We start from the raw sequence: 15,665 nt of genomic DNA on the forward strand, positions 1-15,665 counted from the left end.
GGGCAACAGTGCTCATAAAAAGCAAGGGTTAAGTTAAGTTTTTATTCTTAATGAATCCGAGACCCATGAGGCAGGGTACCTACTTGCTTGTACCCTTTTTAGGATTCACCTATATGCGTGTAGTCGTGAGGCCGCGACTGTGGAAAGTGGGCTGTTTCCTAATAACACACATGAAGAGATACCTGCGCATGGTCGTAAAGCGCAAACCCGCTTCGAGCATGTTCATGCTATATTATGTGTGCTGTTGATGAAATCTGAGCCATGGACCAATGTTTAAGGCATAGTCCACCTTGGCTCCACAGAGATAATCAATTGTCACTAAGTGCAGGTTCAAACTAAAAGGTACCTACACCTATTACATAATATAAGATACTCAGCATTTTATTTTGATTTTTTTAATTTTATTTTGATTTTAAATTTTTTAAATATTTAATTTATGTGGGGGATTGTTGAATTAAATCAAATATTTTAAAATTTTAAAAACCAAATTGGTCAACGGCCAAGTGGCAAGCATCCGCACACAAGCAAGGGAGCAAACATGGAAAAATTCCCAAAGGAAGTAGGCCATCACAAGTGTCATGCATCCAGCGCAAGAGCAAGCATGAAAAGGTCCCTCGAAGAAGGAAGAAAACATGGACGACCAAGATGCAATAAGCCGAAGAATGAAAGGAGGACAAGAAGACACGTCATCAATCTGCAGGAGGGGAATCTTCTTCTTTTGACGTGCCTGAGCCTATATAAAGAGCTCTAGGGATCATTTCAAACCACAATCAAAATTTTCTCTTTTCCTTATTCCAAGAGTCTAGATAAAAAGGGCTCTAGGGATCATTAGGGAGGAAAGAAATAAAGAAAATTTTTCTTCTCCTCATAATTTTTCTAAGTTTCTTTTGAGGTATCTACAAGCGTGAACGTGCTCTTCTTTCTTTCCTGGAGGCGCACTGACGGGGAAGACGTGATTCTGTATTGGGTCGTCGTGTCTCTAAGAGATCTATGCCAGCAGACCCGTGCATGGGGGTATAAACTTTCCTGGGACAACGCATCAACGTGCTTCGATCCATAGGCCATCTTCTCTCTCTTTCTTCATTTTATTATTATATTGTCAAGTTAATTATTTACTAGTTTATTCTTCTTATTTACTATTTTTGAATATTAGAAATATTTAATTATTGATTTATCAATAATATTTATGCATCTAGGCTAACACAAAGCACGTCCAGTATTTTGTTTATATTATATATAAAGCCTCCCTTTACCATTATTTATAAACTGATCCAGAAAATGTTAATATAAATTGCAACAAACACCTTAAATTAGATCAACTCTAATTGATCAATGGACGGTTGTTTTCTCTAGTGTTTGGTGGGACCATTGAAGTTTAGGGGGAGTAGAGCTAAGCATAAACGCTATTCTTTCCTTATTCCCTTATCTCTTAGATTTACCTTTCTATCCTTCTTTAACCCTCAAATTTAAACTTTCTGCCATCAGCCACGTTGCTTAATACGAAAACATGATAGAAAAAATGGTCCCAAACGTGGTCCAGGACGAGACTGGGCCACGGCCCGTCACCTTGGTGCTGTCACACATCCTATGCTTGTGCATGCATCTACGATGTGCCTTAGGCTTTTCAGGTTTCTCACATCGTCTTACCTGTTCGACTTTGGCATGATGGGGGACAACGGCGATCTCCATCGCTGTGGTTGCTGCCACTGCCACCCCCTCAACCCCCTTGATAGCCCTAGGATCGCCACCTCGATTGCCCCCACCACCAATATCATCACTATTGCCCAAGGTCTACTGTGTCGGTACCGGGCATCGTATCGGTTGCTCGGCAGCATGAGTCGGTACGGGCCATATCGAGAGAGAAAACCTATCAGAGATGGAGGAGGAGAAGAGAAAGAGAGAACGAGCGGGGAAGGGAGGAAGAAGAAGCAGCGGCGGACGCCGATGGAGGGCCGCGGGGCGGCACCCGGGGGGTGGGGTGCGCGATGGAGGCCGAGGCCCCCGCTCGTTCTCTCTCTCTTCTTCTCCATCTCCAGCAGCGAACCATTTTCTACGCCGGAACTGTACAAGGATCAAGTGCAGGTACAAGGATGCGGCCATCCAGGAGGTGATCTGCAGCAGGGACGAGTTTGTTTGTGTCCAGGGACCCGAGTAACCACAAGCACAATAGTCATCTACCATCTCGGATTAAATTAACTAGTGACCATGGTTAATTAGGGCAACATAAGTGTTGCCCAAGGAGACAACCCAAGAGGGGGGGTGAATTGAGTTTTAATTAATTATTGACCAATTAAAAATAAGGTGAGCGATAAACTAAACCTACTGCAAATGAATTAGTTAGATCACAAGATGCAATGAGTGAAGAGAGTGAAAGAGACAAGGTGCAATACAAACACAGAGAGACTTATAGTGGTTCGGAGCCAACTCTTGCTCCTACGTCTACTTCCCAAGCAGCACTTGGGAGTTCACTATAATCCCTAGGATTACAGCCGGTTGTTTTACAAGCTCACAACCCAACTTGTTGTTTTCACGAGGTCACAACGAACTCGGTCGGTTTTGACAGGCTCACCGACTAGAACCACTCAATTATTTTTCCGGGTTCACAATCAAACCCAGTTGATTTTTTCCGGTTCACCAACCACAACCTTACATCATTGGTTTTATCTTTGGCTCACCAACCAACCTTACAACCCTTGATTCAATCCCCTGATTGAATCAAGTATACAAAATAAGAGTTTAAAGTTCACAAGAAGAAGCTTCTAAAAAAGCAAGTGTGAGACAATATAAACAAAGTTGAGTTAGAATCCCTCAAACAGATTTTAGATGGGAAAGTGGGGGCTTCTCAATTTCTGAGTCTCCTCTTGAATATGCTGAAGGATGGAGGACAGTAGTAGAGCCTTGAATGCGAAGGAAGCACTTTTTGGTTTGAGTTGAATGCACTTCTTCCTTCTTTTTCTTGGATTCACTCTACGGAAGCTCTTGCTGGTTGAAATGCTTTAATGCTCAAATGGAATAGCTCTCTTGTTGTCTACTACTATTCACTCTGACTATTTAAGTGATTCCTTTTGAAAAATAGCCGTTAAAGAGTGATTTGGAGCCGTTCTGTCCCGTCTGCACATCCTGACAATGCATCCGTTGGGATCGTAGTCGACTCGTGCGATCTGGAGTCGACTCGGCTGTTACTGGAGTCGACTCGCATTTTACTGGAGACGATTCGCCCGCTGTTTCCGATTTGAATTAAAGTGCATGCCTCGTCCTGGGGTCAACTCGGACCAAACTGGAGTCGACTCGTCAACAGTTGGAGACGACTCGGGCACTTGGGGGTCGGCTCGTTCTCAGGGTTCTAGAAACTCAACTTTCTATTTTTCTTTCTCGAGTCGACTCGGGTTTACTTGGAGTCGACTCGGCTGACTTGAGAGGTGACTCGAGATCTTCGGGAGACGTCTCGTTCTTAGAGACCGTAAAAACTGATTCTCTGTCTTTTGAGCTATTCTGCATCGAAGTCGACTCGGGCCTTGTTGGAGTCGATTCGTCTAATCTTGAAGGTCGACTCTGAAACACTTGGAGTCGACTCGTTCACAGGGTCTCCGAAACTGAGTCTCTGCCTTTTAGACAGCTTTTCTCTGGGAGTCGACTCGGACAAACTTGGAGTCGACTCACCAAGTGTCGGAGTCGACACGCAACCTTCTGGAGTCGACTCGGTAACAGGGTCTAAAATCTATCGTTCTGTCTTTCTGTCTGTTACCCTTTGGAGTCGACTCGGGACCATCTGGAGTCGACTCGCCAAACATCGGAGTTGACTTGAAACCTTTTGAAGTCGATTTGCTAACAGGGTCTAAAATTCATCGTTCTGTCTTTCTGTCTATTATCAATCGGAGTCGACTCGGAGAGTTCCGGAGTTGACTCGAACTTGTACCAAAAACTTTAAGTATCCCGGAGTCAGACTCGCAAAGTTCCGGAGTCGACTCGTGATGCAAACTTTAGTTCAAATTGAGTTAAATACTTAGCCAAAATGCTTTGAACCAAAGCTCGAGGCACTTAAACAGATTTTCATAATGATTTGCCTGAAACACTAGATTGAATTCAATAGAACAACATAAGACATACTCCAATGCTTTGAGCTCATCAAAATCAATTAGGGAATACTCAATCACTCCACAATCTTTCCCTTTTTGATGATGACAAAACATTGAGTATTTGTAAAGAGAATTGCACTTTCAAGAAGTAATTCATAGTGAAGTTTTGAAATGAATTCAAATGTCTAGTCATTTAGTGTATCCAAAATTGAAAAGTATGAGTCAGTAAACTCTGAAATTAAAGCTCTTCCTTTCATTTGGAATTATATAAGCCTTCAAATCATGCAATCAATTGTTTGGCTTATATGTCTTTAATGAATTTGCTTTCTTAGAATTTCAAATTCTCTCCCTCAACATGTGCATTCAATTTTGTTTAAACTTTGTTCAAGTTTTTCTAAATTTTCTCTTAATATTGTAAACTTGAACTCAAGTTCTTAATTATAGAAGGAAAAATCTGACGATTTGTTCTTGAATATGATTCAACTAATCTCCGAATATCTCTTGAATAGATTCTGTAGATTACTCCTTGAGGAGCCCCAATGGAGGAATAATGAGCCTCGAGGTATCGAATCCACTAAGAACAAATCACATTTTGCTTAAAGGTTTTCTTGTTTAGTGATTTCCTTTATTTACAATATATCATATGTTCTCCTCCTTTTTGTCATCATAGCAAAAAGGTGAAGTATCAAAAGTCAAAACATACAAGATGAGACATAGAAGTACATTGTACTCAAAACACAGAAAGCATACACAAATTCTGATATAAAGATAAGACTTTTCAATTCATTGTAAGTATTACAAAATTGAGTACAATTATTGAAAGTCCAGAAGGACTTTAAATGACAATGAAACAAAATACAAGTCTAAGGACATATAGAAGAAGAAGAAGAAGCTCCAATATTCCCACGCTGACACTCCAGAAGCAGACGAACTCCCTCAGAGACATTCCCCGGTTGCGCAATAATTTTTGAAGTAGTGCTAGCTTGGGTTTGGGTCAGTTGGGTTATGCTGTCGTTGATTGTATCAAGTTTATCTATTACTGCGTTTGCTACCCTTTCTACTCCTTGATTCAGGTTCAGTAGCAAGGACCTCACCGAGTCTTGCATTTGCTTGGTAGCTTCCTGAATTTTGGAGAATCTCATATACTGACCCTGAATAAGACTCCTCATACTGGACAACTGCTCCTTGACTTCGGCAATCATGACAGACACTGCTACAGTGGAGGGGGTCAAGTCAGTGGAGGGTGTACTAGTGGTACCTCTGAGTTCCCTCACAATGTCATCCCTCAGTTCTCGAAGCTGCTCACTACTAATCCTAACCTCAAGGGGTTGCTAAGATGGTGGCACAGTGGAGGAAGGGCCAGCAGTAGATGAAGGGCCAGCAGTGGATGGGAAGGTGGAGGGATCTGCAGAGGTATCCGGTTCATGTTCAGAAGTGGGAGAGAGAGGAGCAGTGGGATCAGATGGTATTGTAGAGAAATCTTTTCTAACCCAAATACCCTCAACCTTGTGGAAACCCATTCGGTGGAGAGTCCCCTCGCCCATATGGTCAGTGAAATAGAGTGAACGAGAGGGTTCCCCCTCAAGGATAGGAACTTCTAACTCCCTAAATATCAAGGTGAAGAGCATACTGTAGGGGAGACTCAATCTAGGTTTATCTAGGGGTTCACTAATATAACTGTAAATAAGTTTTGGAAAGTTAAGAGAGACGTCATGTAAGATATTGAACATTAAGGCTAGATCTTTTTCAAAAATGAAATCAAATCTATCAGTTTTGGGAAAGAGGGTGCGAGAGATGATACTAAGTAGGAGGCGCATTTCAGTAGAGAGCTGATTTGCAAAAAAACCTCCTCAATGGGGGATTGGGGTACTGTTGCCCAAGAAGACAACCCAAGAGGGGGGGTGAATTGGGTTTGAATTAAATATGGCCAATTAAAACTATGATAAGTAATTAACTAAATCTATTGCAATCAAATTAGTTAATTTACTAGATGAAGTGAATGAAGGAGAAAGAGACAGCAGCCAATACAAACACATGCAAATTTATAGTGGTTCGGAGCCAACTCTTGCTCCTACGTCCACTCCTCAAGCTGCACTTGGGTGTTCACTATAATCCTTAGGATTACAGCCGGTTGTTTTACAAGTTCACAACCCAACTTGTTGTTTTCACGAGATTACAACGAACTCGGTCGGTTTTCACAGGCTCACCGACTAGAACCATCCAATTATTTTTTCGGATTCACAATCAAACCCAATTGGTTTTTCCTGGTTCACCAACCACAACCTTACACCGTTGGTTTTATATTTGGCTCACCAACAAACCTTACAATCTTTGATTCAATCCCTAGATTGAATCAAGTAAGAAAAATAGAGTTTGGGATTTCACAGAGAAAGCTTCTAAACAAGAATATGTGAAAACAATAAATGCAAAGTAAAGTTAGAAGCCCTCAAACAAATTTTGGATTGGGAAGTAGGGGCTTCTCGATTTTTGGGTCTCCTCTGAAAGAGCTGAAGATTTGAGGACAGTAGGAGAGCCTTGAATGCGAAGGAAGTACTGGTCGAATTGCCTTGAATGCACTTCTTCCTTTTTTTGCTTGTATTTACTCTTGAGAAGCTCTTGGTAGGTGGAAATGCCTTTTACTTGAATGGAATAGCTCTCTTGTTGTCTGCTACTGTTTACTGTGGCTATTTAAGGGGTTTCTTTCGAAAACTAGCCATTAGGAACAGATTTGGAGCCGTTCTATCCAGTCTGCACATCCTGACAATGTGTCCGTTGGGATCGGAGTCGACTCGTGCGATCTGGAGTCGACTCGGCTGTTACTGGAGTCGACTCACCCTTTATAGGAGACGACTCGCCCATTATTCAGGATTTGAATTAAAGTGCTTGTCCCGTTCTGGAGTCGACTCGGACCAAACTGGAGTCGACTCGCCAATATCTAGAGATGACTCGGCACTTTTGGAGATGGCTCGTTCTCAGGGTTCCAGAAATCCATTTATCTGCTTTTCTCTCTCGAGTCAACTCGGGTTTTCTTGGAGTCGACTCAGCTCTCAGAGTCCGAAAAGCCGATCCTCTGTCTGTTGATCTGAACTGCCTCGGAGTCGACTCGCACTTTGTTAGAGTCGACTCAGCTGACTTGGGGGTCGACGCTGGAATTCTTGGAGTCAACTCATTCACAGGGTTACTGAGTTTGGTTCTCTGCCTCTCAGTCTGCTTTCTTCTGAGAGTCGACTCGGGCATAATTAGGAGTCGACTCGCCAAACGTCGGAGTCGACTCGCATCCTTCTGGAGTCGACTCGGTAACAAGGTCTAAAATTCATCGCTCTGTCTTTCTGTCTGTTACTCCTTGGAGTCGACTCGAAACTGTCGGGAGTCGACTCGGCAAGCATCAGAGTCGACTCGAAACCTTTTGAAGTTGACTCGGTGACAGGGTCTGAAATTTATCTTTCTGTCCTTCTGTCTGTTCTCAGTCGGAGTCGACTCGTAGTGTACCGGAGTCGACTCGAGCTTGTGCCAGAACCTTTGAAACACATGGAGTCGACTCGTAATCTTTCGGAGTTGACTCGAGCTTCAGACTTTATTTCAAATTGAGTTCAACACTTAGCCAAATTACTTTAAACCAAGGCTCGAGACACTTAAACAGAAATTCATATAATTGCCTAAAATATTTGATTGAATTCATTAGTACAACATAAAATATACTCAAATGCTTTGAGCTCATCAAAATTAAATAGGGGTATAATCAATCACTCCACAATCTTTCCCTTTTTGATGATGACAAAATATTAAGTATTTGTAAAGTGAATTACTCATCCAAGAAGTGATTCATTGCGAAGTTTTGAAATGAATTCAAATGTCTAGTCATTTAATTTATCCAAAATTGAAAGGTATGAGTCAGTAAACTCTGAAATTAAAGCTCCTCTTTTCATTTGGAATTATATAAGCCTTCAAATCATGCAATCAATTGTTTGGCTTATATTGCTTTCTTAAAGTTTTAGATTCTCCCCCTCAATATTTGCATTCTCTTCTGTTTGAACTTTGTTCAGATTTTTGTTAAATTTCTTTTAATTAGAGAAGAAAAATCTGACAATTTGTTCTTTAATATGATTCAACTAATCTCCGAATATCCCTTGAATAGATTCTGGAGATTACTCCTTAAGGAACCCCAACAGAGAAATAATCAGCCTCGAGGTATTGAATCCACTAAGAACAAATTACATTAATTTTTTTTTTGCTTAAGAATGTTTCTTGTTTAGATTCCTTTACAATTTAGTGTTTTTTTTTGCTTAAGTATGTTTCTTGTTTATATTCTTTTACATTTTAGTGTTTTTTTTTTGCTTAAGTATGTTTCTTGTTTATATTCCTTTACATTTTAGTGTTTTTTTTTTGCTTAAGTATGTTTCTTGTTTATATTCCTTTACATTTTTCTCCCTCTTTTTGTCATCATAGCAAAAAGCACATAACACAGAAAGAGATAACAAGTCAAATTGCACAGTTTTTTTAAAAGTAAATCTCTATTCATTGTATTAAGTACAAGATGGAATACATCTCAGAAAGTCCACAAAGGACTGTACATCATAAAAATAAAAATACACTAGGGTCGTCTAGTCACTGAGGAGGATGAGGCTCCCAAATTTAGTCGCTGAGATCGGAGGACCAGGCTCATCCCCTCAGATACATTTCCTAGTTATGTGATGATCTCTAAGGTTGCCTTAGCCTGTGTCTCAACTAGTTGGGTCACACTTTCCTGGATGGTGTCAAGTTTGAAGATTAAGGCATTTGCAAGCCTTTCCGCACCTTGACTCTGCCTTCCCAGCTCTTCTCTGATGTTGTCTCGCATCTGCCTCGTGTCTTCCTTTATGGCTGTAAGGCTCAAGTATTGACCCTGGACTAGTTTCCTCATGTTTGACATCTCCTCCCTAACTTCTGCAATCATCATGGATACCTCGCTGCTGTGGAGGGAATGACGTCAGTGGAAGGTGCACTATATGAACCTCTCAGCTCTCGGAGCTGCTCAGGGCTAATCCTGACTTTTAGAGGCTGCTGAGGTGGTGGTACGGTAGAGGGTCCAGCTGAAGTAGATGGCTCAGCAGGGACTGAAGGACCAGATGTGGATGGGAAGGTGGAAGGATCTGTGGAGTGGTCCTGGTCATGATCAGAGCTAGGTGAGTGATGAGTAGTGGGGTCAGATGGTGTGGATGTGGATGTCCTCCTAACCCAGACACCCTCCACTTTGTGGAAATCCATTCGGTGGAGAGTCCCCTCACCGATGTGGTCAGTGTATCTAAGGGAGCGAGAGGGTTCTCCCTCAGGGATAGGGACTTCTAACTCCCTAACGATGAGTGTGAAAAGCATGCCATAAGGGAGACTCAACCTAGATTTGTCTAGGGGTTCACAGACATATCTATAGATGAGTTTGGGAAAGTTCAGGAGGGTGTCATGTAAAATATAGAACATCAAAGCTAGGTCTTTTTCTGAAACGAAGTCAAACCTACCAGTCTTGGGAAAGAGAGTTCTAGAGATGATACTTGGGAGGAGTCGCATTTCAGCCGAAAGCTGATTTGCGAACACTTCCTCTATAGGGGATTGGGGTGGTCTCCCTAGAATGGCTGTAAGGGCCTCTGTCCTATCGGTAGGACGCGTGGGAGCAATCCCCTCGTGAGAGAGGTGGAGGACTCGAGCAATGAGATCCTCCGAGACAAAGATAGGGACATTTGCTACTGTCCCTTAAATACCACCGCCACCCCGTGTGACGGTCCCATAGAATTTCCTAACTAACCCTGGGTAGGTAGGGAGGTCAAAAGAGCAAAAATATTCTAGGTTTTGGGCCCTAAGATGATGCCCTAAGGTGAACCCTTTCCGGGAGAGGAAGTCAAAGTTGACTCTTCTCCTGATAGAGACAACCCTCCCGGCACACGGACGCGAGAGAACCGACCTAGGCGGAGAAGGAACCAGAGGTGTTGGCCTCACGGGTTCGTTCCGTGCCTTGGACCGTCTCTCGGCACCGCTCGCGGTGAAAGGTCTCTTTCGGCTCGGGACAACGGGGTTTTTCTAGGCATTTTGACCTAAAAACCGAGGGAAGGACCAGAAAAATGGGAGAAAACATGAGAGAAAGGGCCAAAAATGGGTCGGGGACGATGTAGGAGACGACTCTAGGGCTTTTGAACAGTGGCAGCCGAAAAGAAAGTTTGGAAAAAAGACGTTTCGATTAGGGTTTAAAAGACGGATTCCCGACCTCAAGTCGACTCTGGTAAGGCGCGAGTCGACTCTAACTCGAGTCGACTCCAGAATATGCACGAGTCGACTCGCCTATGAGTCGACTCTTACATTCATTCGAGTCGACTCTAACTCTAGCACATAACCAGAATCTCAATTATTTCCGTGCCAAAAGAGGGATATGGTAATCTTTAAATCTCAAGGAATGATTTGATAATCACTGACGTGAAATCTTACATCCAACATAAGCTAATCATCAAAATCACTGAATTAGAGAAGAGTATCACAAGAATGGATCAATCACTCCTAACCCTCTTCTAAGAGTACAAAATCGATCTTCACTCAAGGGTTTTGTGAAGATATCCGTAAGTTGATCATCAGTACAAACAAATTCAAGCATCACATCACCATTTAACACATGATCTCTTATGAAGTGATGTCTTATCTCAATATGTTTAGTTCTTGAGTGCTGAATTGGATTTTTAGTTAGATTTATGGCCCTTGTATTATCACAATTTATGGGAATCTTATCTTGTTTAATGCCATAATCTTCAAGTTGTTGCTTGATCCACAGGATTTGAGCACAACAACTTCCGGCAGCAACATATTCGGCTTCCAAATGGATAGTGCAACCGAGTTTTGCTTTTTGCTAAACCAAGAGATTAAGTTTTCTCCTAAAAATTGACATGACCCGCTGGTGCTTTTTCTATCAAGTTTACAACCAGCGAAGTCAGAATCAGTATACTCTATTAAGTTTATGCTTGATTCTTTAGAGTACCATAAACCTATGTTTTTTGTTCCTATTAGATATTTAAAGATTCTCTTTACTGCAATTAGATGTGATTCCTAAGGATTAGATTGATACCTAGCACACATGCATACACTAAACATGATATCAGGTCTACTTACTGTAAGATATAATAATGAACCTATTATACCTCTATACAGCTTTTGATCTACTGACTTACCTGATTCATTTTTGTCTAATTTGCATGATGAGCTCATGGGTGTGCTGATTGGTTTGTTTCCATCCATATCAAACTTCTTAAGCATCTTCTTGATGTATTTAGCTTGATTGATGAAGATTCCTTCCTTAGATTGTTTGATTTGAAGCCTGAGGAAATAATTCAACTCTCCCATCATGCTGATTTCAAATTCACTCTGCATTAAAACAGCAAATTCTTCGCAGAGGCGATTGTTAGGAGCACCGAAAATAATATCATCTACATAAATCTGCACTACTAACATATCTTTGTTTTTTCTTTTTAAAAACAGTGTTGTATCAACGTTCCCTCTAGAAAATTCATGGTCTAACAGAAATTTGCTAAGTCTTTCATACCATGCTCTAGGGGCTTGTTTTAGACCATAAAGTGTTTTATCTAGTTTGTAAACATGATTGGGGTATTGATGATTCTCAAAACCAGGAGGTTGTTCTACATAAACCTCCTCATTAATATACCCATTCAAGAAAGCACTTTTTACAGCCATTTGAAATAATTTGAAGTCTTTAAAACATGCAAATGCTAGTAACAATCTAATTGCCTCAAGTCTAGCCACAAGAGCAAAGGTCTCATCAAAATCTATATCTTCTTCTTGATTATAACCCTTTGCTACTAGTCTAGCCTTGTTCCTAACTACAACTTCATCTTCATCAAGTTTATTTTTGTATACCCATTTAGTTCCAATTATCAAGTATTCAGTGGGTCTTTCTACTAAATTTCATACTTTGTTTCTTGTAAATTGGTTTAGTTCCTCTTGCATAGCATTTATCCAATTTACATCATTTTCAGCTTCTCCAATGTTTTTAGGTTCTAAATGTGAAACAAATGTTAGGTGATTATTTAAGTTCCTAAGAGAAGCTCTAGTTCTAACAGGTTGAGATGGATCATCTAAAATTAATTTTTTGGGGTGACCGTATGCATACCTCCAAGCCTTTGTAAGCCCATAATTAGCAATTACCTCTTGGCTTGTTGAAGTATCTCAAATTTGCTTCGATTCATTCTGTTGTAATGTCATGTCATCCATCTTTTCCTCAAGTATTCCTGCATCATCATCAAAGGCTACTCTCTTGCTAGAAGAGGCATCATTAGTCTCATAAAAAACAACATGAATAGATTCTTCAATTACAAGAGTTCTTTTGTTGAATACTCTATATGCCCTACTTGATGTAGCGTATCCTAAAAATATACCTTCATCATATTTGGAATCAAATTTTTCTAAGTTTTCTTTGCCATTATTATGAATAAAACACCTACACCCAAAAACATGAAAATAGTTTACCTTGGGCTTTCTATCTCTCCAAAGTTCATAAGGTATTTTCTTTATAATTGGTCTCAATAAAACTCTATTTAGTATATAGCATGATGTGTTAATTGCTTCACCCCAAAAATACTTTGGAAGATCACTTTCACATAACATGGTCCTAGCCATTTCCTCTAAGGTTCTATTCTTTCTTTCCACCACTTTATTTTGTTGTGGAGTCCTAGGTGCAGAAAAATTATGAGTTATCCCCTTCTTACTACAAAATTTTTCAAATATATGTTTTTCAAATTCCATTTCATGATCACTTCTAATAGCTATAACTGAAGCATTTCTTGCGTTAGTTACTTCCTTATGGAATTTCTTAAATACTGAAAATGTTTCATCTTTATGAGCTAAAAACATGACCCATGTGTATCTAGAGAAATCATCTACAATGACAATACCATACTTGTTTCCACCAAGGCTTGTGGTTCTAGTTGGTTCAAATAGATCCATGTGAAGTAGTTTAAGGGGTCTAGTTGTAGAGACAATTTATGGATTTAAAAGAACTTCTAGATTGTTTGCTATATTGACAAGCTTCACAAATTTTATTTTTCTCAAACTTTATCTTTGGCAAACCAATTACAGAATCTCTTTTAACTAATTTAGATATTGTATCCATACTTGCATGACCTAATTTACGGTGCCATAACCAACTTGCATCATTGACCTTAGTATCACTAGCTACTAAGCAACGGCTATTTTTGGCAAGATCTTCAAGATCTACTACATGAATGTTGCCACGTCTTATTCCTTTGAATACTAAGCTATTATCAATTGAGTTGGTTATGATGCATAAAGATGGCTTAAACAAAACATCAAAACCTCTATCACATAATTGACTAACGCTAAGTAAGTTATGCTTAAGACCATTTACAAATCGTACATTATCAACAAAGGTTGAAGGGGTGATTTGTACTTTACCTATACCAATGATGTGACCTTGGTTATTGTCTCCAAAAGTCACCGCACCTCCCCTTTTTGGCCCTAGGATGAAGAATTGCTCCTTGTCACCCGTCATGTGTCTTGAGCAGCCACTATACAAGTACCAACAGTGTTTGTTGACCTTGGTTGCAAGACACTCCTACACAAGAAAATTATACAATTTTAGGTACCCAAATTTTCTTGGGTCCTTCAAGGTTAGTAATGTTGGTTCCTTTTGGAACCCAAATCTTTTTAATCTTTCTTTTAACTTCATTTTTTTTGTGGTTACATACATTTGCTATATGTCCTACTTTACCACAACAAAAATAAGTTACATTTTTTGTTTTACTTTTTCCGACTTTTACAAAAAAGTTTTTAAAAAATTTTTGCTTGTTGTTAGGCTTATACCCCAAACCGGCTTTATTAAATACAGCTCTTTGACTATTAAGAATCATTTCTAGTTTTTCAGAACTAAAGGTAAACTTCTCAACTATAGATTTATATTTTTCAAGTTTTTTTGTTAAGTTCAGTTTTTCTGTTTTTAGTAAATTTAGATCTTTTGTAAAGTTATCTTTTAGAGTTCGGTTACTGTTTTTAAGTTCTGAAACTTCCTTAGTTAGTCTTTCGTTATCTTTAATTAAAGTATTAGTTCTAAGTTTTTTTTAATGATAGAGTCCTTATCCTTAATTTATCGTATTTATGAGTGTAAGTTTGATTAGTTAGCTTTAATTCTTTATTTTTAAGGTTTATTGTCTTATATTTATCCATTAGTTCATTAAAAGCATCATACAGTTCATCAAAAGTAAAATCTAAATGTGTTTCAGATATTACCTCATTTTCGTTCGCCATAAAACAGAAGTCGGCCTTTTTCTCTTGTTTATCTTCCGATGATGATGATGATTTATCGGTGTCAGTCCAGGTGGTAACAAGAGCTTTCTTCTTCTTGTGTTTGTTGCTCTTTTTCAGCAAGGGACAGTCAGCTCTGAAATGGCCCGACTTCTTGCATTCATAACATCCGATTCCCTCTCCTTCCCTTTCCTTACCTTTATCCTTGTTAAAGGAATTCGAGGGAACTCTTTTCCTATGGAGAGGCTTTTTCCTGTTGATGAATCTTCTGAATTTCCTCACAAGAGGGGCTTCTTCATCATCTTCCTCATTGTCTTCTTCTTCTTCACTGCTGCTACTGCAAGAGGGATCCTTGTTAGAAGAAGTAGACTTAAAGGCAATTATCTTTTTCTTGTGGGAGGACTCTTCTTCACTATGTTGCTTCATTGTGAGCTCATGTGTCATCAAAGATCCAAGGAGCTCCTCGAGTGGCAGCTTGTTCAAGTCTTTAGTTTTTTGGATCGCCGTTACCTTGGCTTCCCATGATCTTGGTAAAGATCGAAGAATTTTCCTAACAAGGTCACTGTTAGTATAACTTTTGCCAAGGCTTTTTAAGCCGTTGACAATATCAGTAAATCTAGTGAACATGCAAGTGATGATTTTATTAGATTCCATTTTAAATAGTTCATACTTATGAACTAGCATGTTTATTTTAGATTTCTTGACTTGATTCGTGCCCTCGAGGGTCACTTCAAGTCTATCCCATATCTCTTTTGCAATTCCTCTTTTGCAGAATTGCAAGTAGAGATTCTATTGAATTCATTATGGTCTAAGGCACAATAAAGTACATTCATTGCTTTGGCATTTAGTTGTGCCTTCCTTCTATCACTATCATCCCAATTTTTTTCAAGCTTGGGTATAGCAATGTTATCTATATAGATAGAAGGAATATATGGTCCATTAACTATGATGCTCCAAACATCATAGTTTTGGGCTTGGATAAATATCCTCATTCTAGCCTTCCAATAGGTGTAGTTAGTTCCATTGAAGGATGGAGGCCTATTGGTGGATTGTCCCTCACTAAGAGAAGATCCAAAAGGGGTTATCATTTTAATCTTTTACTCTCTTAATATAAGAGCACCTGCTCTAATATCACGTCTTGCCCAAGAAGACAACCCAAGAGGGGGGTGAATTGGGTTTTAATTAAATATGGCCAATTAAAACTATGATAAGTAATTAACTAAATCTATTGTAATCAAATTAGTTAATTTATTAGATGAAGTGAATGAAGAAAGAGAAGAGACAGCAGCCAATACAAACACACGC

General features: G+C 39.6%; 1 protein-coding gene across 2 annotated transcripts in view; it reads left to right on the forward strand.

Moving 5' to 3' along the window:
• The window catches only part of LOC103724017 (equilibrative nucleotide transporter 3-like), a 36,477-nt gene that overhangs the window by 10,830 nt on the left and 9,982 nt on the right, over nucleotides 1–15,665 (forward strand). Inside the window, exon 11 of one of the 2 annotated variants that reach the window (XM_039117981.1) lies at nucleotides 8,212–8,264. The exons of the other annotated variant lie outside the window; for it this stretch is intronic. Coding sequence (XP_038973909.1) covers nucleotides 8,212–8,232 — 21 coding nt within the window. The 3' untranslated portion in view covers nucleotides 8,233–8,264. The remainder of the gene's footprint in view (nucleotides 1–8,211; nucleotides 8,265–15,665) is intronic. 2 annotated transcript variants of the gene reach the window in all.

This window comes from Phoenix dactylifera, unplaced genomic scaffold (genome assembly GCF_009389715.1).
Source record: "Phoenix dactylifera cultivar Barhee BC4 unplaced genomic scaffold, palm_55x_up_171113_PBpolish2nd_filt_p 000294F, whole genome shotgun sequence".
NCBI classification, from domain to species: domain Eukaryota; kingdom Viridiplantae; phylum Streptophyta; class Magnoliopsida; order Arecales; family Arecaceae; genus Phoenix; species Phoenix dactylifera.